The following is a 22,850-nucleotide window of genomic DNA, read 5'->3' on the forward strand; positions in this document are numbered from 1 at the left end:
AACACACAAGAGATAACGGCATCTGTTCCCTTCCCACAAAGTGAATCAACATGATGATTACTTTAGTTTAAAAAAAAAAATAAAAAAAAATTATAACAAATGACCCTGGATTCTCTCTGCAAGAGCACAGAGAACATCACATGGAAAACAGTGACATCACTCTGGTTGCTACGCACTCCAAGTCAACTCTTAGCGTTTTTTATTTGCCTCGCGCTCTATGCATATCCTTATTAGTGACTTTGAACTCTTGGCTTTTTGTATATTGTTCAAACCCCAGCTGGGAATGCTAAAATTTGCTAAACTTAAAAGGTAGCAAATAGAACCAAGGGCTGAAAGGAAGCAACAGAAGCCGAGTTCAGCTCATGTACTTCTGATACTCGATGAAGACTCTTAATCCTTTGTGCAAACCATAAGCTAAAAAACAAATGCAGCCTTGGGTTGCTATGGGTAGGAGTACCCTATTCTTAATGGAGTCATACAAGGGTTCAAACTAACATGAGGCCAAGTTGAAAAGTTATTTGCATAAAGAAGTAGACACATTGTCTGAAGAAATTGGAACACATGGTTTATAATTATAGCTTCAGACCATATTACAGGTAAGGCTTAAAATGGCAGATGCTTAAGTCAGTCTATACTCTATAGTATAATTGCGAAGTTGACATTATTCTCTGAATTTCTGTCCCCACAGAGGTTTATGTGGCAACTGCATTGTATCACTTTTGTCACATGCTGAAGATGAACCTCTTGACCCCAGCCTTTCACACACAAACACACACACAGTTGTAAATTGTTTTCATTGATTTTTAATATTGAATTTTTAATCCTGTAACCCACCCTCTGATCTTATGAAGGGTAAGAAATCCAATAAATAATAATATAAATAACAAGATAACAGAAATGCAAAAGAGAAATCAAATGTTAACAACATTCACATGCAGAACTGTGTAAGCAATGAACCAATGTGCTTTTTAATGCGCCTTGAAACCTACCTTACAAATATTCCTATACTTAGAAGTACCTCCCATTCACAACAATGAAGCTTACTCACCTGTAAACTGGTAGAAGAACTGCAGCATTAGCAAGAAATTAGTTTGTAGGGTGTAAGCAACTTGGTGTGGGACGCAGGTGGTGCTGTGGGTTAAAGCCTCAGCGCCTAGGACTTGCCGATCGAAAGGTCGGCGGTTCGAATCCCTGCTGCGGGGTGCGCTCCCGCTGCTCGGTCCCAGCGCCTGCCAACCTAGCAGTTCGAAAGCACCTCCGGGTGCAAGTAGATAAATAGGGACCGCTTACCAGCGGGAAGGTAAACGGCGTTTCTGTGTGCGGCTCTGGCTCTGGCTCTGGCTCTGGCCAGAGCAGCGATGTCACGCTGGCCACGTGACCCGGAAGTGTCTCCGGACAGCGCTGGCCCCTGGCCTCTTAAGTGAGATGGGCGCACAACCCCAGAGTCTGTCAAGACTGGCCCGTACGGGCAGGGGTACCTTTACCTTTACTTTTTAAGCAACTGGGTGCAGGTTAAAAGCTCGTGCCAAAAGAAGAAGAAGAAGAAAACAAGAATCTGATTTACCAAATGATTTCATGTTCTTCATATGGAGATGGAATTCTCACCTGTGTGAGCAGAACTTTTTCATTTCTTTTTTTACTGTACTTAGCTACCTGTTCAAAAATCGCTTCCTTACCTTTCTCTTATTAGTAGGACTGACGTAAAGGTAACTCAGCACTGTTTTCAGTCCCACCTTGTCGTTTAGCTTTTCGTAAGTAGTCCCATAATCTGTGGACCTGTAATAAAGAGAAAATGCATTTAGTTACTCTTTAGGACTTTAGCAAAACTCCTGATCCATAAATGGAATGTTTGGCATCCAGCATCAATTGGGTGCTTTGTCAACAAGTTTGTGGCTGATATTTTCTTTAATCAGTTACTCTTTTTCATGTATCTAAGCATAATGATAGCTAGTATCAAGACTGCATTACAAGCTATTTATTTATATTGCTGAAAAGATACATTATTGTATTAGTTTGCATTTTCTCTTTGAAACTTTTTGTTCATTTAATATTATTCTTAGTATTCTTAGACACAGAATACTTAGACTGGTTAGGTCACTAGGCAGACCCTGTACAGTGAGTTTTCTTTGCGTAAACCAACTGATAAATGATAAGCTGATTCTGAATCTGCTTTAAAGATTGGAAGCACATCGCTTCGCCAAAATAATACTGGGAACTGTCGTTTGTTAAGGGTGCTGGGCGCTGCAGCTTTGTAAGGGGATAAACCACAGTTCCCATGATTGTTTTTAGTAAACTATGTGCTTAAAATGTGCTTTAAATGTATCGTATCTATGCAGCCTCAATGTAGTCTTTGGACTGCAAACAGAAATACCTGAGCATAGGCTCATCCATTATCCATGGTTGTGATATCACTCAAGCAGGCTGTTTCCTCTCCCCCATATTCCCAATTTAGCAGGTGTCATAGGCACTTCAAGCAAGCCCCATAATGCATGATGCTATGATTCATGGTCTCTTTTCTGACACAGAAGGGGGAGGAATGTATGCATCTCATCAGTGCACATGTAAGCCTCCATGTAGAATATCTCATGTGTTCTTTGAGAAAATGGGGGCAGCTGCCCTCTTCTCCATTGCACATGGGAGACTGAACCAAGTCATATATTAACTGGGTTTAAGATTTGGGGCTGTTGTTACCAACATCATCTCACAGAAGAGTAGCCATTTTTACTGTCTTTGCTTTCCATACGATGTCAGATTTTACTGGATGTCGCTTTCGATATGGTCCTCATTTTTAAAAGTATGTTGTGATAAAATTGTATGAATAACAACATGAAACTCACTACACACACAGCCATGTTCACTCACAGACACCTTCAGACAGCACATTCATAAAGAGCAAGGACCATCACTTAAAACAAATATAGGATATGAATCAAGGTTAAGATCATGAAGCAAAGGGAAACATGATGTCAGAGGTAGAGATAAATCTGAAGGTCAAAAGTGGCAGAGACCAAAATCATCCCCACAGATCAGTCAAATTGGTATCTCTAGTATATTAAGATTAAAGTAGCTGCCTCAGTGCCAGGCATCCCGCCCCCGTTTCTGGGATGAGAAGTATTGGTTCCTATGCTAGCAAAGCCTGAAAGATACAACAGATGATCTGCAGGTGGCATTTGCAAGTGTAGATTACATCTCCAAGAGCTTCCTCCTTTATACCTTATCTCTTTTCCACCCTTCTTCTTTGAGAATACAAAGAGAAGTTTGCGCTTGTAAATACCGTATTTTTTGCACCATAACACTCACTTTTTTCCTCCTAGAAAGTAAGGGGAAATGTCTGTGCGTGTTATGGAGGGAATGCCTACGGGTGGCATGCCTACGGATTTTCCTCCTCTAAAAACTACGTGCGTGTTATGGTCGGGTACATGTTATAGAGCGAAAAATATGGTAAATAAACAAATAAAGCTGTAAATGTTGCAAATGCATCTTGAGGAATATACGTTCTCAGTATTCTACAGTGGAGGTTGGTCCATTAAGGGGGTCCATTGGGGCACTGCTAGTCATGGGCAAGTCTGTTAATCTCAGCTTCTCACTATTTCAGTATTAAGTTCAGTTCTTCACATTTCCACAATCACTTGATTTTTTATTTTATTTTTTAAAAGTCCTCCTGAAAATTTGTCAACATTTTACTGTGAATACACACATTTTTGCAAGGCAATTTATCCTAATATAAAGGGGTTTTGTATCTTACTTTTACTCATTTATGCACTTATACAAACACTTAAGTGAGCTTCCTCTTCCTTTGTCTCAGTGTTACCATTGAAGAATGAAAGCAGGGAGAAGATGAGGACAAAGATGAGGATTATTTGTCTCTGACTTTCTTTGGCTCTGGCACCATCTACTGTTGGCTTCTCTGCCTTATGTCCTACCATTCCCAATGGGCACAAGCCGCCACCACTCTTTTATTATCCAATATGGCAGGAAGCAAGAGGAATTACTGCAAAATACATAGCTCACCAGAATTCCTGGATCACAAATGCCCCCCCCCCTTTTTTTGATAGGCACTGCCATCACAGATGTGTCTGTCAGCCATTAACAACAATTGCCCAGTTTGCTGATTATGTTGATATATGACTGCATGTTTCGGGAAGATCTGAGAGTGAATCAAAAGTGTAGCATCTGAAAAGGAAAGATTCTGGAGAATCTGTCATGGATGATTTATAGACAGATCACAGACTTCTGCTAGCTGAATTGTGGTTCAATATCTCTGTAATGTGTTTCTTAAAACCACTATACATCAGAATACTTGTTGGCATACTGTTTCACTACTTTCTGCTCCCATTTCTATGAGTTCCCAGATGACTCTACATTTCAGGGGTGACCAAAGAAGTTCCTTCCACGTGTTGTGGGCCACAACAGCTCTCAGTTCCTTGTTCAGTGGTCAGGGATGATAGTAACAGTAGACCAAAACATCTGGAGGGTACTTGGTTAGCTACCCCTGCCATATTTGTTTCACCTTCCTTGTTGCACTGTAGCAGACAGCAAGCATTAATGTTAATTTCTTGCTGCATTAGGAACACATAATTTAGGTACACATTGCTTGTTCAGGGAAAAGAAAAAAAGTTACACCCACTCTTCTAAGTCAGATTACAAGGTCAATTGATTGTGGGATCCATAAGATAGGAGGTATAAATCAATACCACTGACCAGCTCTGTGCTATCACGTCCTTTGCCAATTTCTGCAATTGGCTTTTAATCTTAAAATGGGCCAAGACAACTTGAGAAACCACAGATTTAAGAGCATTTGGTCAAGATCCAAAGCTCCTTCATATCTATCTTGGTACCAAGAGCAGGCTTATTGCTGACAAGTGACCTCCTCTTAAAGCAGGTCTTGGAATTAGAGTTCCCTGATGTATATAGCTGAATACTGGTAATGTTGGAGCAATTAAATGCACAGCAGGAGACATCCAGTACTTGCAGATTCATAGGGTCAGGCAGCTCTTAATGGATGAATATCCCTAAATGCTTTGTAATGGAAATAGCATGAGCACTAATGTAACTCCTAACCTAACCCCACCAGCAGGGCTTAGGCTCTGAAGCATCCAAACTCCTATTATCACAGAGAAGAGGCATAGAAAGTCATTTAATAGTTGGGGTGCGGCTGTGGGTAAGTGTGAGAGAGAGCCAATGAGTGGTAATGCTAATTTACAGTGCTAAACTGGAAAGGGACATTTTGCAAAAAATAATAATGGGGGGAATCACATATATCCTTCCTGAAAAACTGTCCCCCCTTCCATTATGTCCAAATGTCCAGAAAGCCTGTTAAATAGGGCAACAATGATTCCCCATTGAGAGTGAAGGCATAGATCATTGCTCTCACTCGCATTTGACTTTCGAAAACACCATCATCTAGGGATCAATGAAAAATTAAACAAATGTATACCCCATTCATTTTACATTTATTTTATCGTTAAGTGAATATGAAAACAAAAATGAATGTGAAAAACAATGGTGGGTGCATTAGTTTTTAAGTGTCACACTGGCTTTGAGTTTTGCCCTTCCTTTTGATCAGTCTACCTGAAATTGAAAACCATGATGTCACAAGTGAGCCATACCATTCCTGCTGATTTCATTATCCAATAAAGTAATCCTGCTAGTGCAAGGATTTCCACTTGCACAAGAGAATTTCCCCGCCCATCCTCCAGACCCTCCCCAAATCTGCTCCAGAGGGTTGGGGCTACAACACGAAAAATGATTGCCCACAAAAATAATAGTCCATGCCTACATATTCCAATATGTTTTCAAACAAATAATATAATAATCAGTTAATAATTGGACATTTTCTATTTCCCCAGCAGTTATGTCTACTTCTGAAAATATGCCATATTTACAGGCTTGTTATCCACTAATGGTCCTCATTCATTAGCCATTTATTCATAATTTTTCTCACTCTTTTAAGGAAAAGGTAGAGGGGAAGTCTGGCTCTTAGTAACTTCAATCGGACATAGATCTTTTCTACTGGAATATTGGCCAGCTCCAGCCTTACAAAAATGGCCTGTGGGGACCTAGAGAAAAACCTAACACTTCCACTATCCTCTTTCATCTTAGCATCTTGCAATATTTAACAAGTACTTTTTACAATGCAGAAATGGAAATATAAGCAAACCTGATGCACAGACTGGGTTTCAGTATTTATTATTATCATTGTATTCATTTGTTGCTTTCAAAAAGTAAGAAAAAGTTTCAAACAACGTAACAGATACATTTTCAGCCCCCAAACTCCTCAGACACTTTGATTGGTTAGGGACTTGATATTAATTATGATCATATTAATTCTGTCTGCATCACACCCCATCATGCTACTACTGTTTTCTCCAGGTATCAAATGTTTTTTTAAAAAGATATGCAAAGGGAATAAACTACAAGTGACTAGAATTGTGAAAGATTTCAACACATGTTTTTAAAGGCCACAGAGATATGTGTGTATCTTTCCTATATCACAAAATAGTTTTAGAAAAGGACTAACAGCTCAAATAGGTGGCTGGGTGGCTGATCTATTTCCATAGTAGAATTAGGAGCAGTTATTATGGCCAGGCAATAGTGCTTATAATTTCCACTTTCTGGTATACAGTTCTTCCTCTCTCATTCTCACCACACACCCCAAATGCTCCCAAACTTTGATGAAATGCTGTTTTACTGTTTTTATTATTTCTAAGGTAAATTCTAATACTTACCTAAACCTTTTAAGTCTTTTGAGGAAAGGTTGAAGGGGTTGGATATGCTTAGCCAAGAAGTAATATAACCATCTCCAAGCATTTGAAGAGTTGTCACATAGATGAGGGAGCAAATCTGTTTTTTGTTACTCCAGAGGATAGGATGTGATTGAATGGGTTCAAATTACAAGTGAAAGTATTTGGATTAAATGTTAGCAAGAATGCCCTGAACGTGCAAGCTGTTCAACAATGGAGCAGACCGCTTTGGAAACCAGCGGACTCTCCTTTGTTTAAGGTTTTTAAGCTGAAGCTAGATGGCCACCTATGAGAAATGCTGCAGTAGGGAATTCTCTGCACCCATGGGGGTAGGGCTGGGTGACCTTTGAGGGACCCTACAACTCTATGATTCTCTTTTATGAAAATAAAATAAATAGTGACTAGGTAGGTGGCGCTGTGGGTTAAAGCCTCAGCGCCTAGGACTTGCCGATCGAAAGGTTGGCGGTTCGAATCCCTGCGGCGGGGTGCGCTCCCGCTGCTCGGTCTCAGCGCCTGCCAACCTAGCAGTTCGAAAGCACCTCCGGGTGCAAGTAGATAAATAGGGACCGCTTACCAGCGGGAAGGTAAACGGCGTTTCCGTGTGCGGCTCTGGCTCGCCAGAGCAGCGATGTCACGCTGGCCACGTGACCCGGAAGTGTCTCCGGACAGCACTGGCCCCTGGCCTCTTAAGTGAGATGGGCGCACAACCCCAGAGTCTGTCAAGACTGGCCCGTACGGGCAGGGGTACCTTTACCTTTTTTATCAGTAAAGGCTTCTTATTAATAAATGGCTATAGGGGATACTAATCCAAAATAGCCCTTGAATGGAAATGCAAAAAATAGAAAATAGAAATAGAAAACTCACATGCACACAACTTATGCTAAATGTATAAGCTTGATTAAAAAGTAAAGGAAAAAGGGACTGAGCCTGCCATGGGAATTGCACACATTTAAAAAGTGACACAGGAGACCTTTGTAAAAACAAATAAATCAAGCTTGCCCTTAATTATAATGGCACCCAATTCTTCCAAACCCCTATCAGGAAATGAGCACTTACAAATTAAAACACAGTAAACTTTCTCCCCGGTACCTCGTAGCGATGAAATTGCAAGAGGCAGGAAAATTTCCAGTTTGCTTCAGCTGCCCTTACAGGCTATGAAACAGTTAAACCACAATGCACGGGTCCGGTCCGTCCCAAATCCATTAGAGACTGGCTCACATATGGTTTACACATCATGAACATTGTAGCAAAATCAGCACCTATGGAAGTCAAGGCTTATTCCTTTCAGTGTAAGTGAAGGACTCCCCACATACCCTACAATAAAAGGGATCCGAGTAGTAACATCACCTTATCTTGTAATCTTGCAAATGAAGAGGAAAGTGAGGAGAAACAGTTAAGAAAAAACAGAAGAAGGTGGAGGAATCTCTGAAGGCAGAGCTCCAAATCATCAAAAGGGAACTCCTAACCTGCAGGGAAATATTTTATGCGTTGGGTTTGGGTTGTTTTATAGCTTTTGCTCTTTTACTCTCTGCTGCTCATAGACTTTTTTTTTCCTTTTTTTAACATCTAGTTTTGTTTTCTATCTTTAATTGTTCTGAGTCCCCTTGCATAGAAAGGTGGGTATAAATTTTAAAGCAAATATATGAATACCATGTTCTTAGCATAGCCTTCCATTTATCTGTTCCAAGTCTTCACTTTTGCAAGGGCACTGAAGGTCAGCGACAGGCCTTTCAGTGTTTGTGTCCTGAGCCAGGGAAATGAGGGTTGTAAAAGATGCATCAGTCTCTCGGGACAGAGTAGTGTACATGCAGGAAATTATGAATTGCTCGCTGAGATAGATGCCTTTGTGTCTTTGCTCGTATTTTCTATCTCTTCTCTGTCTTTTTTATGATCTCAGGGTTCTTTTTTTTATAAAAACCCATGGCTCTAGGTGTTCTATATCTGTCTCCAATGTGCCACAGCTACAGTTGCCAGCTTGCAACCCCAGAGGTTTTTAATTCCTTAATGCAGCAGAAGCCAAGGCAGCCATAATTTCTCCCATTCATTTATCTCCAGAGCTGGCCATCTGCCTGCTCCTGCATCTTCTGTGCAACACACCTGGAAACCTCCCCAATCCCTGTGTAGGGCAAAAATAAAACAGCATGGGGTTGGGAGATGTGGAGGGGAAACTCACTGAGGATTGATCACCTGTTGCATGACACTTTGGGGAGTGGTTTAGCAATCTTGGACACATGCTAGATCCACATATAATAATTTGCTACAACCACAATCTGTATAATTGGCCATAATGCTCTAGCCTGATATGACTGATGTTAATAGGATTTGTGAATCCTGGTTTGGCTATGCCGCTTGAGATCTCAGTTCAGAATCCTGAAAGTTGGTAAGAAGAATGTTTCTCTGCTGGCAAAAGTCACTCCAGCATATGACAACTTGAGTGCTCTGCTTTGAAGGTGACAACCTAGTTAGGCCCTGTCTGCACTATACATATAAAGCAGTTATCATACCACATTTTAAACAGCCATGGCTTCTGCCAATTACTCAGGGACGCGCTGTGGTCTAAACCACTAAGTTTCTTGGGCTTGCTGATTAGAAGGTCGGCAGTTCGAATCCCCGCAACGGGGTGAGCTCCTGCCAACCTAGCGGTTCGAAAGTATGCCAGTGCAAGTAAATAAATAGGTACCGCTGCAGCGGGAAGGTAAACGGTATTTCTGTGCGCTCTGGCACTCGTTCCGGTCCTCCGTGCACCAGTAGCGGTTTAGTCATGCTGGCCACATGACCCAGAAAGCTGTCTGTGGACAAACGCCAGCTCCCTCAGCCTTAAAGCAAGATGAGCGCCGCAACCCCATAGTCACCTTTGACTGGACTTAACCGTCCAGGGGTCCTTTACCTTTACCTTTTTACCTCCCCCAAATACTCCTGGAAACTGTAGCTTGTTAATTGCTACAATTCCCACAGTTCCCTATGAAGAGGGATTGACTGTTAAACCACTGTCCGATAACTATAGCTGTGTGGAGAAAAGTGGTCTCCTGGCAACTCTCAGCAACCTTAACAAGCTACATTTTCCATTATTCTTTGGGAAAGCAAAGCAGTATGATACTACTTTACATTTATACTGCAGACAGGGCCTTAATCTGGTCTATGAATACCTAGCTACTCTTTTTACTCATGCAAGCAACATTAACATGTGATCCAGTATCATACATATCCTTCATGGGACTTAAAATCAGCCTCTCAGGCTTGCTTGTGCCAAATTCTGAAGTGAAATAGGTGATGGCAGGAGACAGGTCCTTTCTTTTGTGTCACCCCAAGAAGTGTGGCTGGTGCCATGCTGTTCTTATTTGTTTGTCAGGTGCATTTTATTTGTCAGAGCCTTTTAAGTATCTGATATTTTATGCTGGCATTTTATTTTATTTTACTGCTTTGCTGTGACTGGTTTTATTGTGATTTTTATTGTGATTTTTATGCTTCACTGATTTTACTATTTTATTGTGAGCCACTCTGAGAGCATTGCTGAGGAACAGTCTATAAATAAAGTAAAAGAGCATTTGCATAATTTCCGATGCATATTTTGGAGTATGCAAGAAACCAGTGGCCATCTCTCTCTCTCTCTCTCTCTCTCTCTCTCTCTCTCACACACACACACACACACACACACAGAATGTGACAGCCATTAAGAGCCATGTGACTATCCAACCATATTGGCCAGGGCAACTGCAATGGTCTTTTCTACCTTACTGGCATTTTCCCTACCTCAACTCTTCCTTTTCTTTATATTAATTCAATCCTTGCCAAAATGTTAAAGTTTTTGGCAAACTGAATGTATATGTTTGTTTACATTATTACGAGAAAATTATGCCTCCATTTGGATTAGAAGGATTTATTCCCCATGATCCTGATACCAATACATACCTGCAAAAGCCTACAAAATTAAGAATTATCCATTTATTTATTAATTTTTAGTTAGACAAGTGAAACTTATTACACAGAGATATCTATTATCAGAGAGAGGGAGTCAACAGCGACGGCGAAGAAGAATTTCTTCACCGCCTCTATTGCATCTGCAGAAAACAGCAGCAGGAGACTTTTTCAGGTGGTTCACAATTTAGCGGAACCACCTGCAACATCGGGGCCCAGTACGGGCCACATGTTCTCCTGCAATGATTTTGCAAAGTTTTTTGCAGATAAAATCGCTCAGATTCGGGAAGAAGTAGACTCCACCGTGGGAGCAGGACCGGGGCGGGAGAGTGCTAGAGTTCTGTCTAGTCAAGTTGAGTGGGATCAATTCCAATCTGTTACCTCCAAGGATGTGGACAGGCTGCTTGGACGAGTGAAACCAACCACCTGTCTCCTGGATCCTTGCCCATCCTGGCTTATAAAAGCTAGCCGGGAAGGACTGGGCGATGGGCTTCATGGGGTGGTGAATGCTTCCCTCCATGAGGGAGCCTTCCCAGACCCGCTGAAAGAGGCAGTTATTAAACCGCTTCTTAAAAAACCATCTTTAGATGCAGCCACGATGGCCAACTACCGCCCAGTCTCAAATCTTCCATTCTTGGGCAAGGTGATTGAGCGAGCGGTTGCCGAACAACTCCAGGCACGCCTGGAAGAAGCAGACCATTTGGATCCCTTCCAGTCGGGATTCAGGCCTCATCATGGGACTGAAACTGCCTTGGTCACACTGGTTGATGATCTCCGGCGGGCTAGGGACAAAGGTGAGAGCTGTTTCCTAGTTCTGCTGGATCTCTCAGCGGCGTTTGATACCATCGACCATAACATCCTTCTGGACCGTCTTGAGGGGCTGGGAGCTGGGGGCACTGTCATACAGTGGTTCCGCTCCTTCCTCCTGGGCCGTGTTCAGAAAGTGGTGGTGGGGGATGAGTGTTCAGACCCCTGGGCTCTCACTTGTGGGGTGTCTCAGGGTTCTGTCCTCTCCCCCATGCTTTTCAACATCTACATGCAGCCGCTGGGAGAGATCATCAGGAGGTTTGGGCTGGGTGTTCATCAGTATGCGGATGATACCCAGCTCTACCTCTCTTTTAAATCAGAACCAGTGAAGGCGGTGAAGGTCCTGTGTGAGTGTCTGGAGGTGGTTGGAGGATGGATGGCGGCTAACAGATTGAGGTTGAATCCTGACAAGACAGAAGTACTGTTTTGGGGGGACAGGAGGCGGGCAGGTGTGGAGGATTCCCTGGTCCTGAATGGGGTAACTGTGCCCCTGAAGGACCAGGTGCGCAGCCTGGGAGTCATTTTGGACTCACAGCTGTCCATGGAGGCACAGGTCAAATCTGTGTCCAGGGCAGCTGTTTACCAGCTCCATCTGGTACGTAGGCTGAGACCCTATCTGCCTGCGGACTGTCTCGCCAGAGTGGTGCATGCTCTGGTTATCTCCCGCTTGGACTACTGCAATTCACTCTACGTGGGGCTACCTTTGAAGGTGACTCGGAAACTACAACTAATCCAGAATGCGGCAGCTAGACTGGTGACTGGGAGCGGCCGCCGAGACCATATAACACCGGTCTTGAAAGACCTACATTGGCTCCCAGTATGTTTCCGAGCACAATTCAAAGTGTTGGTGCTGACCTTTAAAGCCCTAAACGGCCTCGGTCCAGTATACCTGAAGGAGCGTCTCCACCCCCATCATTCTGCCCGGACGCTGAGGTCCAGCGCCGAGGGCCTTCTGGCGGTTCCCTCATTGCAAGAAGCAAAGCTACAGGGAACCAGGCAGAGGGCCTTCTCGGTAGTGGCGCCCGCCCTGTGGAACGCCCTTCCAGCAGATGTCAAAGTGATAAACAACTACCTGACATTCAGAAGACATCTTAAGGTAGCCCTGTTCAGGGAAGTTTTTAATGTGTGATATTTTACTGTATTTTTGGTTTTTATGTAAGCCACCCAGAGTGGCTGGGGAGGCCCAGCCAGATGGGCGGGGTATAAATAATAAATTATTATTATTATTATTATTATTATTATTATTATTATTATTATCTATTAAAAAACCAAAAAGAAAGGCCCATTTTAAGAGGAGGGACGCTTGGGGAATCTGATACTTGCAAATTCCGATATACACTGATCAAATGCACTAATGTCAGAACACTGTTATCCAATCAGATTTTACATTTCCTGGATGTTCCAAACCTGTTCTTGACTCAAATAAAGTATCACATTGCACTTAAAAATGAATGTGGAGAGAACATATAGATATGTTGATATATTTCAGAGATGCATACTTTGATCAAAAATGCATTTTAAAAAGCTATTCAAATATATACTTAAACACATTTTTGTTGTGGAATGGACTTATATGTTAACCCGTGAGAAGGTGGCGCAGACTGGAAATAGACCGATTTGTCCATCACTTCTTGAGATGTTGCAGCGACAAAGCAAACAGTGACTAGTTTGGCAAGGAAACAAATTTGAAAAAGCTTGTCCCTGGATTCCAGTTCTGCTGAATCATGCATCTGTCTAACCTCAGCTGTGAGCCTACAGTGATTTCCAAGCTGCTAATGCCTCGTCACTTTCATCAGGCCAAATCTCCCTTCAGTAGTGCTTTCTCTGTCATTTTTACAGAACCCGTTAAGAGCTTCATCTAACACAAAGCACCTTGGCTGGGAAAAATAAACTTGTCAGACACTGGAATCGATAAAACAGCCCAAACTTGAGAAGTCATTCCATTCCTGGCCAGCCCCCAAACAGGCAGCCTCGGGTCTGTAATGACAACTTAAAGAAAATGACACTCCCTCAGAGTGAGATGTCTTGGATTAGGGTGTTCACAACTGACAGACTATACTGTCTGGTTTCTAACCTCAACAACTAGAGGCCAGAGATGCCTGTCAGCTCTACAAAGAGCTCTTCTTATACCAACATAGGCTGCAAATTCACTAAATTGCCATAGAAGATGGAATGGTAAGTATAAGGTGTTTTCCGAGGATAGTGCATCAAATCTTATGGGGGATTTTGAGCTGTGTTTTTAATTAATTAATAAATAAATAAATAAATAAATAATAGTGATATCCAGGCTCAACAAGTTGAGTTGTTTCAAATATGAGACAAGCTCATTAGCTTGGTTGGCAGGGTTGCATACACAGCTACCATGAAGGCCCAAAAAAATATAATCAGAGTTCTCAGATCCAAACAAAATATGCAGAGAGATTCCAATCTGCCCACTGCCCTCAAACCACTGCCTCCTTCCCATTGACCTTGGCAACAGGGAGAGGAGAGGGAAGAAGAGAATAGCCCTTCTTTTCTTATGTAGATTTAATTAAGTGCTCTTTTTTTCTTAAAAAGGGGGGGGTGATACTTACCTCTTGAAAAAACCACCATGTGTGCCAGCACACAATGGTTGCCTGGGCAGCAAAAAAAAGGGGGGACAACCTCAATTTGTAAAAGGAGGAAACTGCCCATTTAGAGGATATTTGAACTATATATATATATATATATATATATATATATATATATACACACACACACACACACACACACACACACTACTTTCAGTGTCACAAGGGAAATTCCTGATGTTGCTTGACTACAATTCCTTCATCCCTGACCACTGGCCACACTGGGGTTGATGGGACATTTGTAGGGCATCAGGCTTCCCATCCTGGTCCTACAGGAACCTCTGGCATGATGCATCATGGCACCTCTTAAGGCACCATTTAATCTGGATGGCAATGGGATGTACAGGCGGATGCGCTAGCTGCATTTGAATAACTCCTGCCTCAAGTGTGTGGAGTTGTGCTTTGCTTCTCCCAAGCCGCATCCTGTCCCAACAAGCGATAACCAATATGTCTGTGATTCTGACATAAGGCAGCTGCATGTTAATATGTAGGCATGATTAATCAATCAACAAGCTATCGGTAAGATTTAACTGCAGTGCAGGGAGAATAGGGGTAAACCAAGGAGAACAATATTATGCCTTGCACATGTATATATCGCAAAGCTACTTGATGTTAAACATATTTTTGCAATAACCAGGGCAGCATAGTGAAGCTGTGACTGCTTTTATGAGTCAACAGTAATGTATGTTGAGGAGTGTTATCTGAAAGAATTATGTTTCTCTTCTACTTCATGCATAAAGTAATAATGGAGACCATGGAAGTAAATAATGACTGGGGAATTTTGCTGCAAGTTATTATCTTGCAAAGATATTGTGCCGAATACTTCCAAGATTTTGTAAGTATTAATCCCTCTTCCTTGGCACAGACCAATAAAATGTGTCGTTTTTATAACATCCTATGTGATTACACTTAGTGGCATTCTTGCTGCTGGGAGAAAGAAAAAGATGAATGGAAATGGGATCTTTGTTTTAATGGCACCATCAATAATTGCCCGTACCAAACTAATGACTGCATTGTAACCTAATGAGGAAAGCATAGAGTCCGGGATCTGTGCAATATAATGTATGGCCAAACAGCCTCTAGACACAATTGTGTGTCACATACTTTCTGAATCATCTATCACAGAAAACAAATGAAAAGTTGTTTAAGAACTAAGACTTCCATCTGAACACCATAGCTGAGGATGAGCTGGTGAAGAAGCAGGAGAAACAAAAGATGCAGAGGTTGGATAGTTCCTGAAAGCTATCTAGGCCTTTAGTGTTTCAGCAGGACAGTAAGTATTGTGGCTTCTGTTTAACGCAGCAAAATGTTCTAACTGCTACCTTGACTCATCCCTACCAAAGCAAGCTGACCCCTATTCTCCCTGCACTGCAGTTAAATCTACCAGACTTTTAGAAGACATCTGAAGGCAGCCCTGCTTAGGAAAGCTTTCAATGTTTGATGGATTACTGTATTTTAATATATTGTTGGAAGCCGCCCAGAGTGGCTGGGGAAGCCCAGCCAGATGGGTGGGGTGTAAATAAATTATTATTATTATTATTATTATTATTATTATTATTATTATTATTACCCCTTCTTAACCAACATAAAAAATCCCTGAGTTGTAACTGTATATCCATCCAGTACCTTGTCACTGTGATCTCCGTGTTGGTACCTGACATTCTTTCCTATATTTATATGATATACCAGGCACTATTGTTTTCTCTCTCTTTGACACTGACTCCAAATCTGGGCAGGCAAAGAAAATGAAGGTTTATGTTCTCTTAAAATGGAAAACTAAAAACAGAACTGCATCCTTGCCTGCTGACCTGATCAGTAAGATTATTGTTCTTTGAGCACATAAATGTGACATTCCAGGTGTGAATTATGTGTGAAGGTTAAACTATGATGACTACAATGAATTCCTACAATACCAAAATAATAAAATGTGATGGCAGGCATTTAGATGCCTAAAGAAGACAGGAATGGATTGAAGTTTTATTAAAATTGTGAAACTAAACTAACAACATGCTTAAAACATACTAAGCATTTAACTGGGGGGGGGGCAAATCTTTGCATTGACTGCAAATAATATTATTATAAAAACACAAAGAAAAAAGAAATAATGTGTATGAAGCAGGTAGATTCATATTCCTTACAGTGCAATCCCAAGGAGGTCTGGGCAATATCTGATTTTCAACATCACAACATATCACCACCTAAACATTCTGATATACCAATATATTACAATGTCTGAAGTAAGAATGGAGCCATATAGAGGCATTGGCTGGCTTCACAGTTTTTCCCACATTGTGACTTTTGCATAGTACACACATACATCATGATTTGCAATATACTGCCGGGTCAAAACCTATGAAACCGATATCACGATCTAGACTTCAAACCAGTTTTGGAGGATATAGTGATATATCACCCAGCCCTAGTCCCAAGGGAGGCTAGGGGAATAGGAAGATCTATGCATCTTCCTTGTGTGGAATTTTCTGTAAACCAAAGCACACATACATTTCTAATGCGGGGAGGTTAGTTGTACCATAGACTGCCATAGGTGGAAGGCCCAATATTGGGGCCTCTCCAAAAAAGGCCATCTTTACCCTGCCTCTACCAGCCCATCAAATGCTCCATTTTGGGGCCTGATGCCAGAAACAGTACTGGTGGTAAAGCTAATCCCTTGGAGCTTCCCATAGATGTAGTGGAGGCCTCTATGATGAACTGTATCTTTGCTGGCAATGATTTTCTTCACTGGTGGAAAGGCACTTCCACCCCTACAGCAAGCAGATGGGGACTTTGGATTGCTCTGTCCTGTTCCACTGATGAGCCAGTAACATGGTTCATACAACATCTAGGATTTAAGTGTTGCTGAGAGGTCAATCCTATACATGTTTATTCAGATGCAAACTCCATTTTCTTCAGTAGGACTTATTCTCAAACACGTGGGTAAGGATTGCAGCCTAAATTTTACTCTAAAATGCTTAAAACGAAGTGTGCAAGAGACAAAGCTGACATCAACAGATCCAGAATGTTGAATTTGAAATAAGGGGGAGGAATAGACTTTGACTTGAGACAGCTGGTATCAGTGGATGGTCTATCAAGTGGATGTTGGTCTTTTGTGGTAGGAACTCTTGACTTCAACAGTACATTAATCATAATAAAATAACTGCAGTACATCAATGTCAAATTATTCATCAAAGGGCAATCCACATTGATCTCTACCTCAAAATGATTGCAATAACTTCTTTTGTGGTTTAACTCTGACGTTCTTATCATCTACATCAAATTATTTTGACTTCTGTCCAATATAGCAGATTTTCATAGCACAGGCCATGTCGTACGGATGGGGAGCCTTAAGTCCAGCAGTAAAACTCAATGAAATATTTGGAAGAAAAACAATTCAGCACTTTTTAACAACCTTTATAGTAGTATATGGGCGGGGGAGTTAACCCTTATAACACAATGCTATGAACATTTTGTGCATGGCAAGTACTGCTTGTGCGCAACCTGACTCAGGTTAAACAAACAAATGAGCTGGTAGGACTTTACAAAGTTAATGGGAGAAGGCAGATCAACCTTAAAAAATGAAAGGGAACATGGATGTCTGTCACCATGAAAACCGCTTCAGATGCAGAACAAGCTTGAATGGAACATAATATTCACAATGAGCATTTCAGTTTGGACTTTAGATTTATTAAATACCCAAATGTCCAGTTATAAATTTGTTTTCTCTTTTGGAAAGTCCATTTTTCAAAAGGCACAGAAACACATATTTAGCAGTTGGCATCTATGTAAGGCATTTAATATAGCCTCATAATTTTATTTCCTTTTTCTTTCTGATGTTTAGATTGGTTAAAGCCATGAAGAGTAAACAACACATTGTCAAAAGTTTTGAAATAGCAAACTGCCATGTGGTAAAAATATGGCCAGCTTTGTTTGACTTAACAATTCCTAATTTGTGTTCTAGTTTAAAGGATGTGAATCAATATATTTAATTTTTTTAAATGAAGGTGGGCTGGTTTTAGTTCAATTATTGGTCCACTTTGCAGAAATGGTGGCAGTGAGCAGAATACGGACATGCCTGATAAGCACAACAGAAGTTCATCCATATTAATATGGTTCCTTTGCTTCTACATGGGCATGGCAGAGCTTCCTGCAGTGCTATCCCCAGCACGGCTGTGAATTTCTAATGCAAATCAACTGTTGAGCAATATTTATATTACAATAATAACTTGGAAGAACTTGTTTAATATCAGAAGACTTAGTGGAGCAGATGAATAGCTCCAACACGATATCCATGGGATAGAAATTCAATTAAAAACTGCAAGTGGCGCAGGAGTGCTAGTTATTGTTCAACATGCACCAGAGGGCCTTTCCTGAAATACAGCTATTAGCGACGCTGGTTGAGAAATTCTGTTTTCCTTTATGGCAATCTGTTAGCTTATATAGAAGTTAAATTAATGAAAGGGGGGTGGAGATGGTGCAATGCATTAAAAAGCCAAAGATGGTTCTTTTTCTATAATTATGGATTGGATGCATGATAATTAAAGAAATTAAGGAGTGGCCAAAATGATTGTAAAAATGAGGAACCAATCCTCTTTAAATGTTTTTGATACAACTACTACTTTCAATATAGCCCACAACCTGCCACATCCCAATTATAATTAATTTATGCTTTACCAATCATTACTTCCATTTAAATGGGGCAGATTCTCATCTGGCTAACCTGATCCAAAAATACACAGACACCCACCTCACTCACACACAAAAGCAAATCTTACAACAGCCAACCAAAGACAACCAACCACCCGCTAGGCCACCCCCAACCTCTCTCACCACCAAGGAAATACAACAAGTGAATAGTAAGAGAACCCATACAAGTGATGCTGACACAAAACCCCACACGTACACTAAATAGAAGAATAGAAGCATAACCACCCCACCCCACCCCACTCACCACTCCCTCCCCCTTTCTTCCTAACATAACAATGTATGCAACACTAATGTCTCACAACAAATGAAACTGATCTGTAGAAAACACAACTTGAAAAAAGAGACAATGCATGTATTTTTGTAAACGACAAAATATTTAATAAAAATATATTTTTTTAAAAAGACCTGCTTTTGTGAGTTAGCATCTTTACCACTAGACAGCCCCTGAAATCCATCTGCACTCTTTTCCTCCCCTTACCTCTGGAAAATATAGTCTGGAACCAGTGGAGATTGCTGCATTAGTGCTAATGGAACACCATCCAACCAGCCTCAGTTTCCCCCCAGCCAGCCTCCACATGCCTGCCTACTTATTTATAACCAGTCCAGAGTGTGGCATTGCCTGTCAGTTTCCTCTTCACGGGTCTCAGTGTTGATCTTGTAAAACAGCAGTGACAAGGATGTGGCCACATCTAGAATTAGTTGGTTCTGCCTGTCATTGACTCTGGCTCCATCTACTATTGGTCTTCCTGCCTTCTGCCATGCCAGTTCCAATAGGCATGAGACACCACTGCCTGGAAACTGGAGTATGCCATCAACTGCAAGGGACCAAAAGTCTCTCCATCTCAATAGAAGAGCAGCTGCTATGGGTTGGCTTCTTTAGTATCTGTTAGCCCCTGAGCTCTTTCCATTCCCTCCTCTGTAAGAAAGAACTCTGAACTCAGATTATGATATCAATTGCCAGGGACCAGAAGCCACAAACCCATCTACACATCTCTAAAATATTGCACCTTTTACACCTTTTCCATGGAATAATTGTAAGCTGCTCAGGAAGCAAGTATATAAATATAACAAAGAAATGTGCACACACAATTTATAATTGGTGGCACCACATATGCATGCTTTGTTATACAAATAAGGTACTGAATCAGCGCTGGGACTACAAAACCAGCCTGATTTTGAAAAGTATGTCTTGATGTGCTGAACGTTTGCACAGTCTAATCTCAAAGCACCTGTACATATTGAGCAGGAGGTAAGACAGAATGAAATCATATTGAAAGGTCTCTTTGATGTAGCAATTGGCTACTCCCCAGATCTATCAAATACATGCCAGAGCCCACAGCTGTGACTGGCCTCACAGTGGTAATGGGCTGGCTATTTGCCACATCTATAAATAAAATTCCAATAGACTTCTCTCTAGAAATCGTTCATAGGCCAATGTCACAAATGCATCCACATGTTCAGGACAAGACCAAAACCAAATGGGAAAGAGTTAGCAATGGGATACAAAGCTGTTCTCTCCGTAAATTAAGGTGCATCCATGTATCACCATTTTTTCAGCAGACAGGTTGAGTTCAAATGTGGCACAATGTCACAAGCATTTTGCCCTGTGTACTGATCATGCTTCTTAGTGCTAGTTGCTGCTTTTTTTCTGAGAACTATTAGCAAAAGTTTCTCCATGCATCATACTAGATCCTCCTCCAAGCAGACACACAATAAATATGGAAATGCTACAAATGCAGGAAGTTGCCATACAAAGTCAGACATTGGGTCCATCTAATCCAGCATTGTCTATACCAGAGGTGGAGAACCTCTTAGCCAAGAGCCAAATGCAGCCCTCAAGATTTCTCCATTCAGCAGTCAGGATGACTCTCCTGATTCAGCAGTCAGGATGACTCACACTGACTCTCTTGGCTCTGCCACCATCAGTGCCCTCTTCGGTGCTTTTCCCTAGGTGGAATGTGCCCTTAAAATGTGTGTGTGTGTGTGTGTGTGTGTGTGTGTGTGTATTTAAATAAAATATTACCCATGCTTCATTAGTACCAATTCCAATGTCACAACATAATTTGTATTTAAAAAGCTATCAGTAAAATCAAAAATCAAAAGGGCAACCAAGATGATCAAGGGTCTGGAAACCAAGCCTTATGAAGAATGGTTGAAGGAGCTGGGTAGGTTTAGCCTGGAAAAGGGGAAACAGAGAAGAGATATGATAGCCATCTTCAAATATATTAAGGGCTGTCACATGGAAGATGGAGCAAGCTTGTTTTCTCCTTCTCCGGTGGGTAGGACTCAAACCAATGGCTTCAAGTTACAAGAAAGGAGATTCTGACTAAATACCAGGAAGAACTTTCTGATGGTAAGAGCTATTTAACTGTGAGATGGACTCTCTTGGGACGTTGTGGACTTTCCTTCACTGGAGGTTTTTAAGCAGAGGTTGGATGGTCATCTGTCATGGATGCTTTTGTTGAGATACCTGCATTGCATGGGGTTGAACTAGATGACCTTGGGGTCCCTTCCAACTCCACGATTCTATGAAATTCTAAAAACAGAAACCAAACAAAAAACAACTAAACAAAGAAGAAGTTGAAGAGTTATTCCCAGCCCTACCTGGAGATACGAACATGGATCTTTCTGCCTGAAAAGCCAGGTGATCTACCTTAGAACTATGGTCCTTCCCTGTGAAACGACTAAGGTTGAAGTTTCTTATGTCATAACTGTGGAACATGGTTTTGTGAAGGATTATAGCCTAATATATGATGCCATCACCAGTTTGTAGAGCAACATATAGTCTTAAAAATTGGTCACTTTTTTCAATGTTCTCTTGCCATTCTTCTTCCTATTATTTAGCCCCAGGAACAAAATCCTTCTGAATGCATTACTCACATGCAGGGCAGTGATGCACAGCACAAGAAGTAGGAATGCACAACTTGTCCTGCCCTGAAATCTCCATGTTAAGAGTGGAATCTGAAGAAAACTCCCTAAGCATACCTCATGCTTGGGGTTTGTTCTTCAGATATCTGCACCTAATGTAGGTATCGTGTAGAGCCCATCAGTGCTCCATCCCTTTTGCTTGTTTAGAATGTGACTGCCCACCGCACAAGTAGCAGATGGAGCTATGATAATTTTTCCTAGCACCAAAATTATAGTGGTTGCTACTCTGATCCACTGTAAATTTTGTGACAGACCCAAGCACATAGCTAGAAAGAATATAAATGTTCTTCATCCTCTGTGGGATGGAAATAACCAGCTGTGCCAAATTTGTCTCGGTTTCATTTCTCTTCAGCAGCTGAGGAAGATCAAGAGTCTCTCAGGTAAACTTTCAAACTGCCCGCAGTCACAGTATTTATTGGATATTTATTAGCCCCTTTGCTAAAGTTATTAACTGAGAAGACATTGCTTTAGTTCAGAGGGTTTTAAAAAACAAAGAGCAGCACAAACCATAAATATAAATGGGTGAAATAGAACATCAGCCAGGAGTTTAATTGAGAGTAAATAATTTGTTGCCATTCCTTACAAACACTCTTTCTAATACTTATATACTCAGTTCACTAAGTAGCACTGACTTAGAAACAATGTTATCATGTCCTCTTCAGTTTTGATGGATTATGGCTATAGGTTAGAATAAATTGGATGCATATTTTATCCATCATTTCAATGAAGCATCTTATTTAAAACTCACCAATAAAAGTTCCACGAACTGTCAGCTCCAGCATATCACAAGACTTGGACGCCAGTCTTGGCAAACCTTAAAGCAGGATTGCAAATTTTGATCAACTAAAGACGTCTGATTAGCACACTGAGTTGTATCCAACTGCTGGACTAAAACAGCATCTGCATAGTCATATGGGAGGATTTCAATGTTGTGCTAAGGCAGGCTTCCTCAAACTCGGCCCTCCAGATGTTTTTGGCCTACAACTCCTATGTTCCCTAGCTAGCAGGACCAGTGGTCAGGGATGATGGAAATTGTAGTCTCATAACATCTGGAGGGCCGAGTTTGACGAAGCCTGTGCTAAGGCAACAGTTCCCTCAAGTCAAGCATTTTGGCTTGCCAGATAGAACAACCCACTCCTCTTTCCCA

The 22,850-nt window shown here is 41.4% G+C and overlaps 1 protein-coding gene across 2 annotated transcripts in view; it reads right to left on the reverse strand.

The window, feature by feature from the left end:
- Positions 1–22,850, reverse strand: part of SORCS3 (sortilin related VPS10 domain containing receptor 3) — a 418,783-nt gene that overhangs the window by 213,856 nt on the left and 182,077 nt on the right. For both annotated transcript variants that reach the window (XR_013838924.1, XM_079976042.1), the window contains exon 3: positions 1,677–1,776. Coding sequence is in view for 1 of the 2 variants with exons in the window: in XM_079976042.1 (XP_079832168.1) it covers positions 1,677–1,776 (100 nt within the window). In the remaining variant the exon portion in view is untranslated. The remainder of the gene's footprint in view (positions 1–1,676; positions 1,777–22,850) is intronic.

The sequence above is a fragment of the Podarcis cretensis genome (genome assembly GCF_951804945.1).
Source record: "Podarcis cretensis genome assembly, chromosome: 5".
NCBI lineage: Eukaryota > Metazoa > Chordata > Lepidosauria > Squamata > Lacertidae > Podarcis > Podarcis cretensis.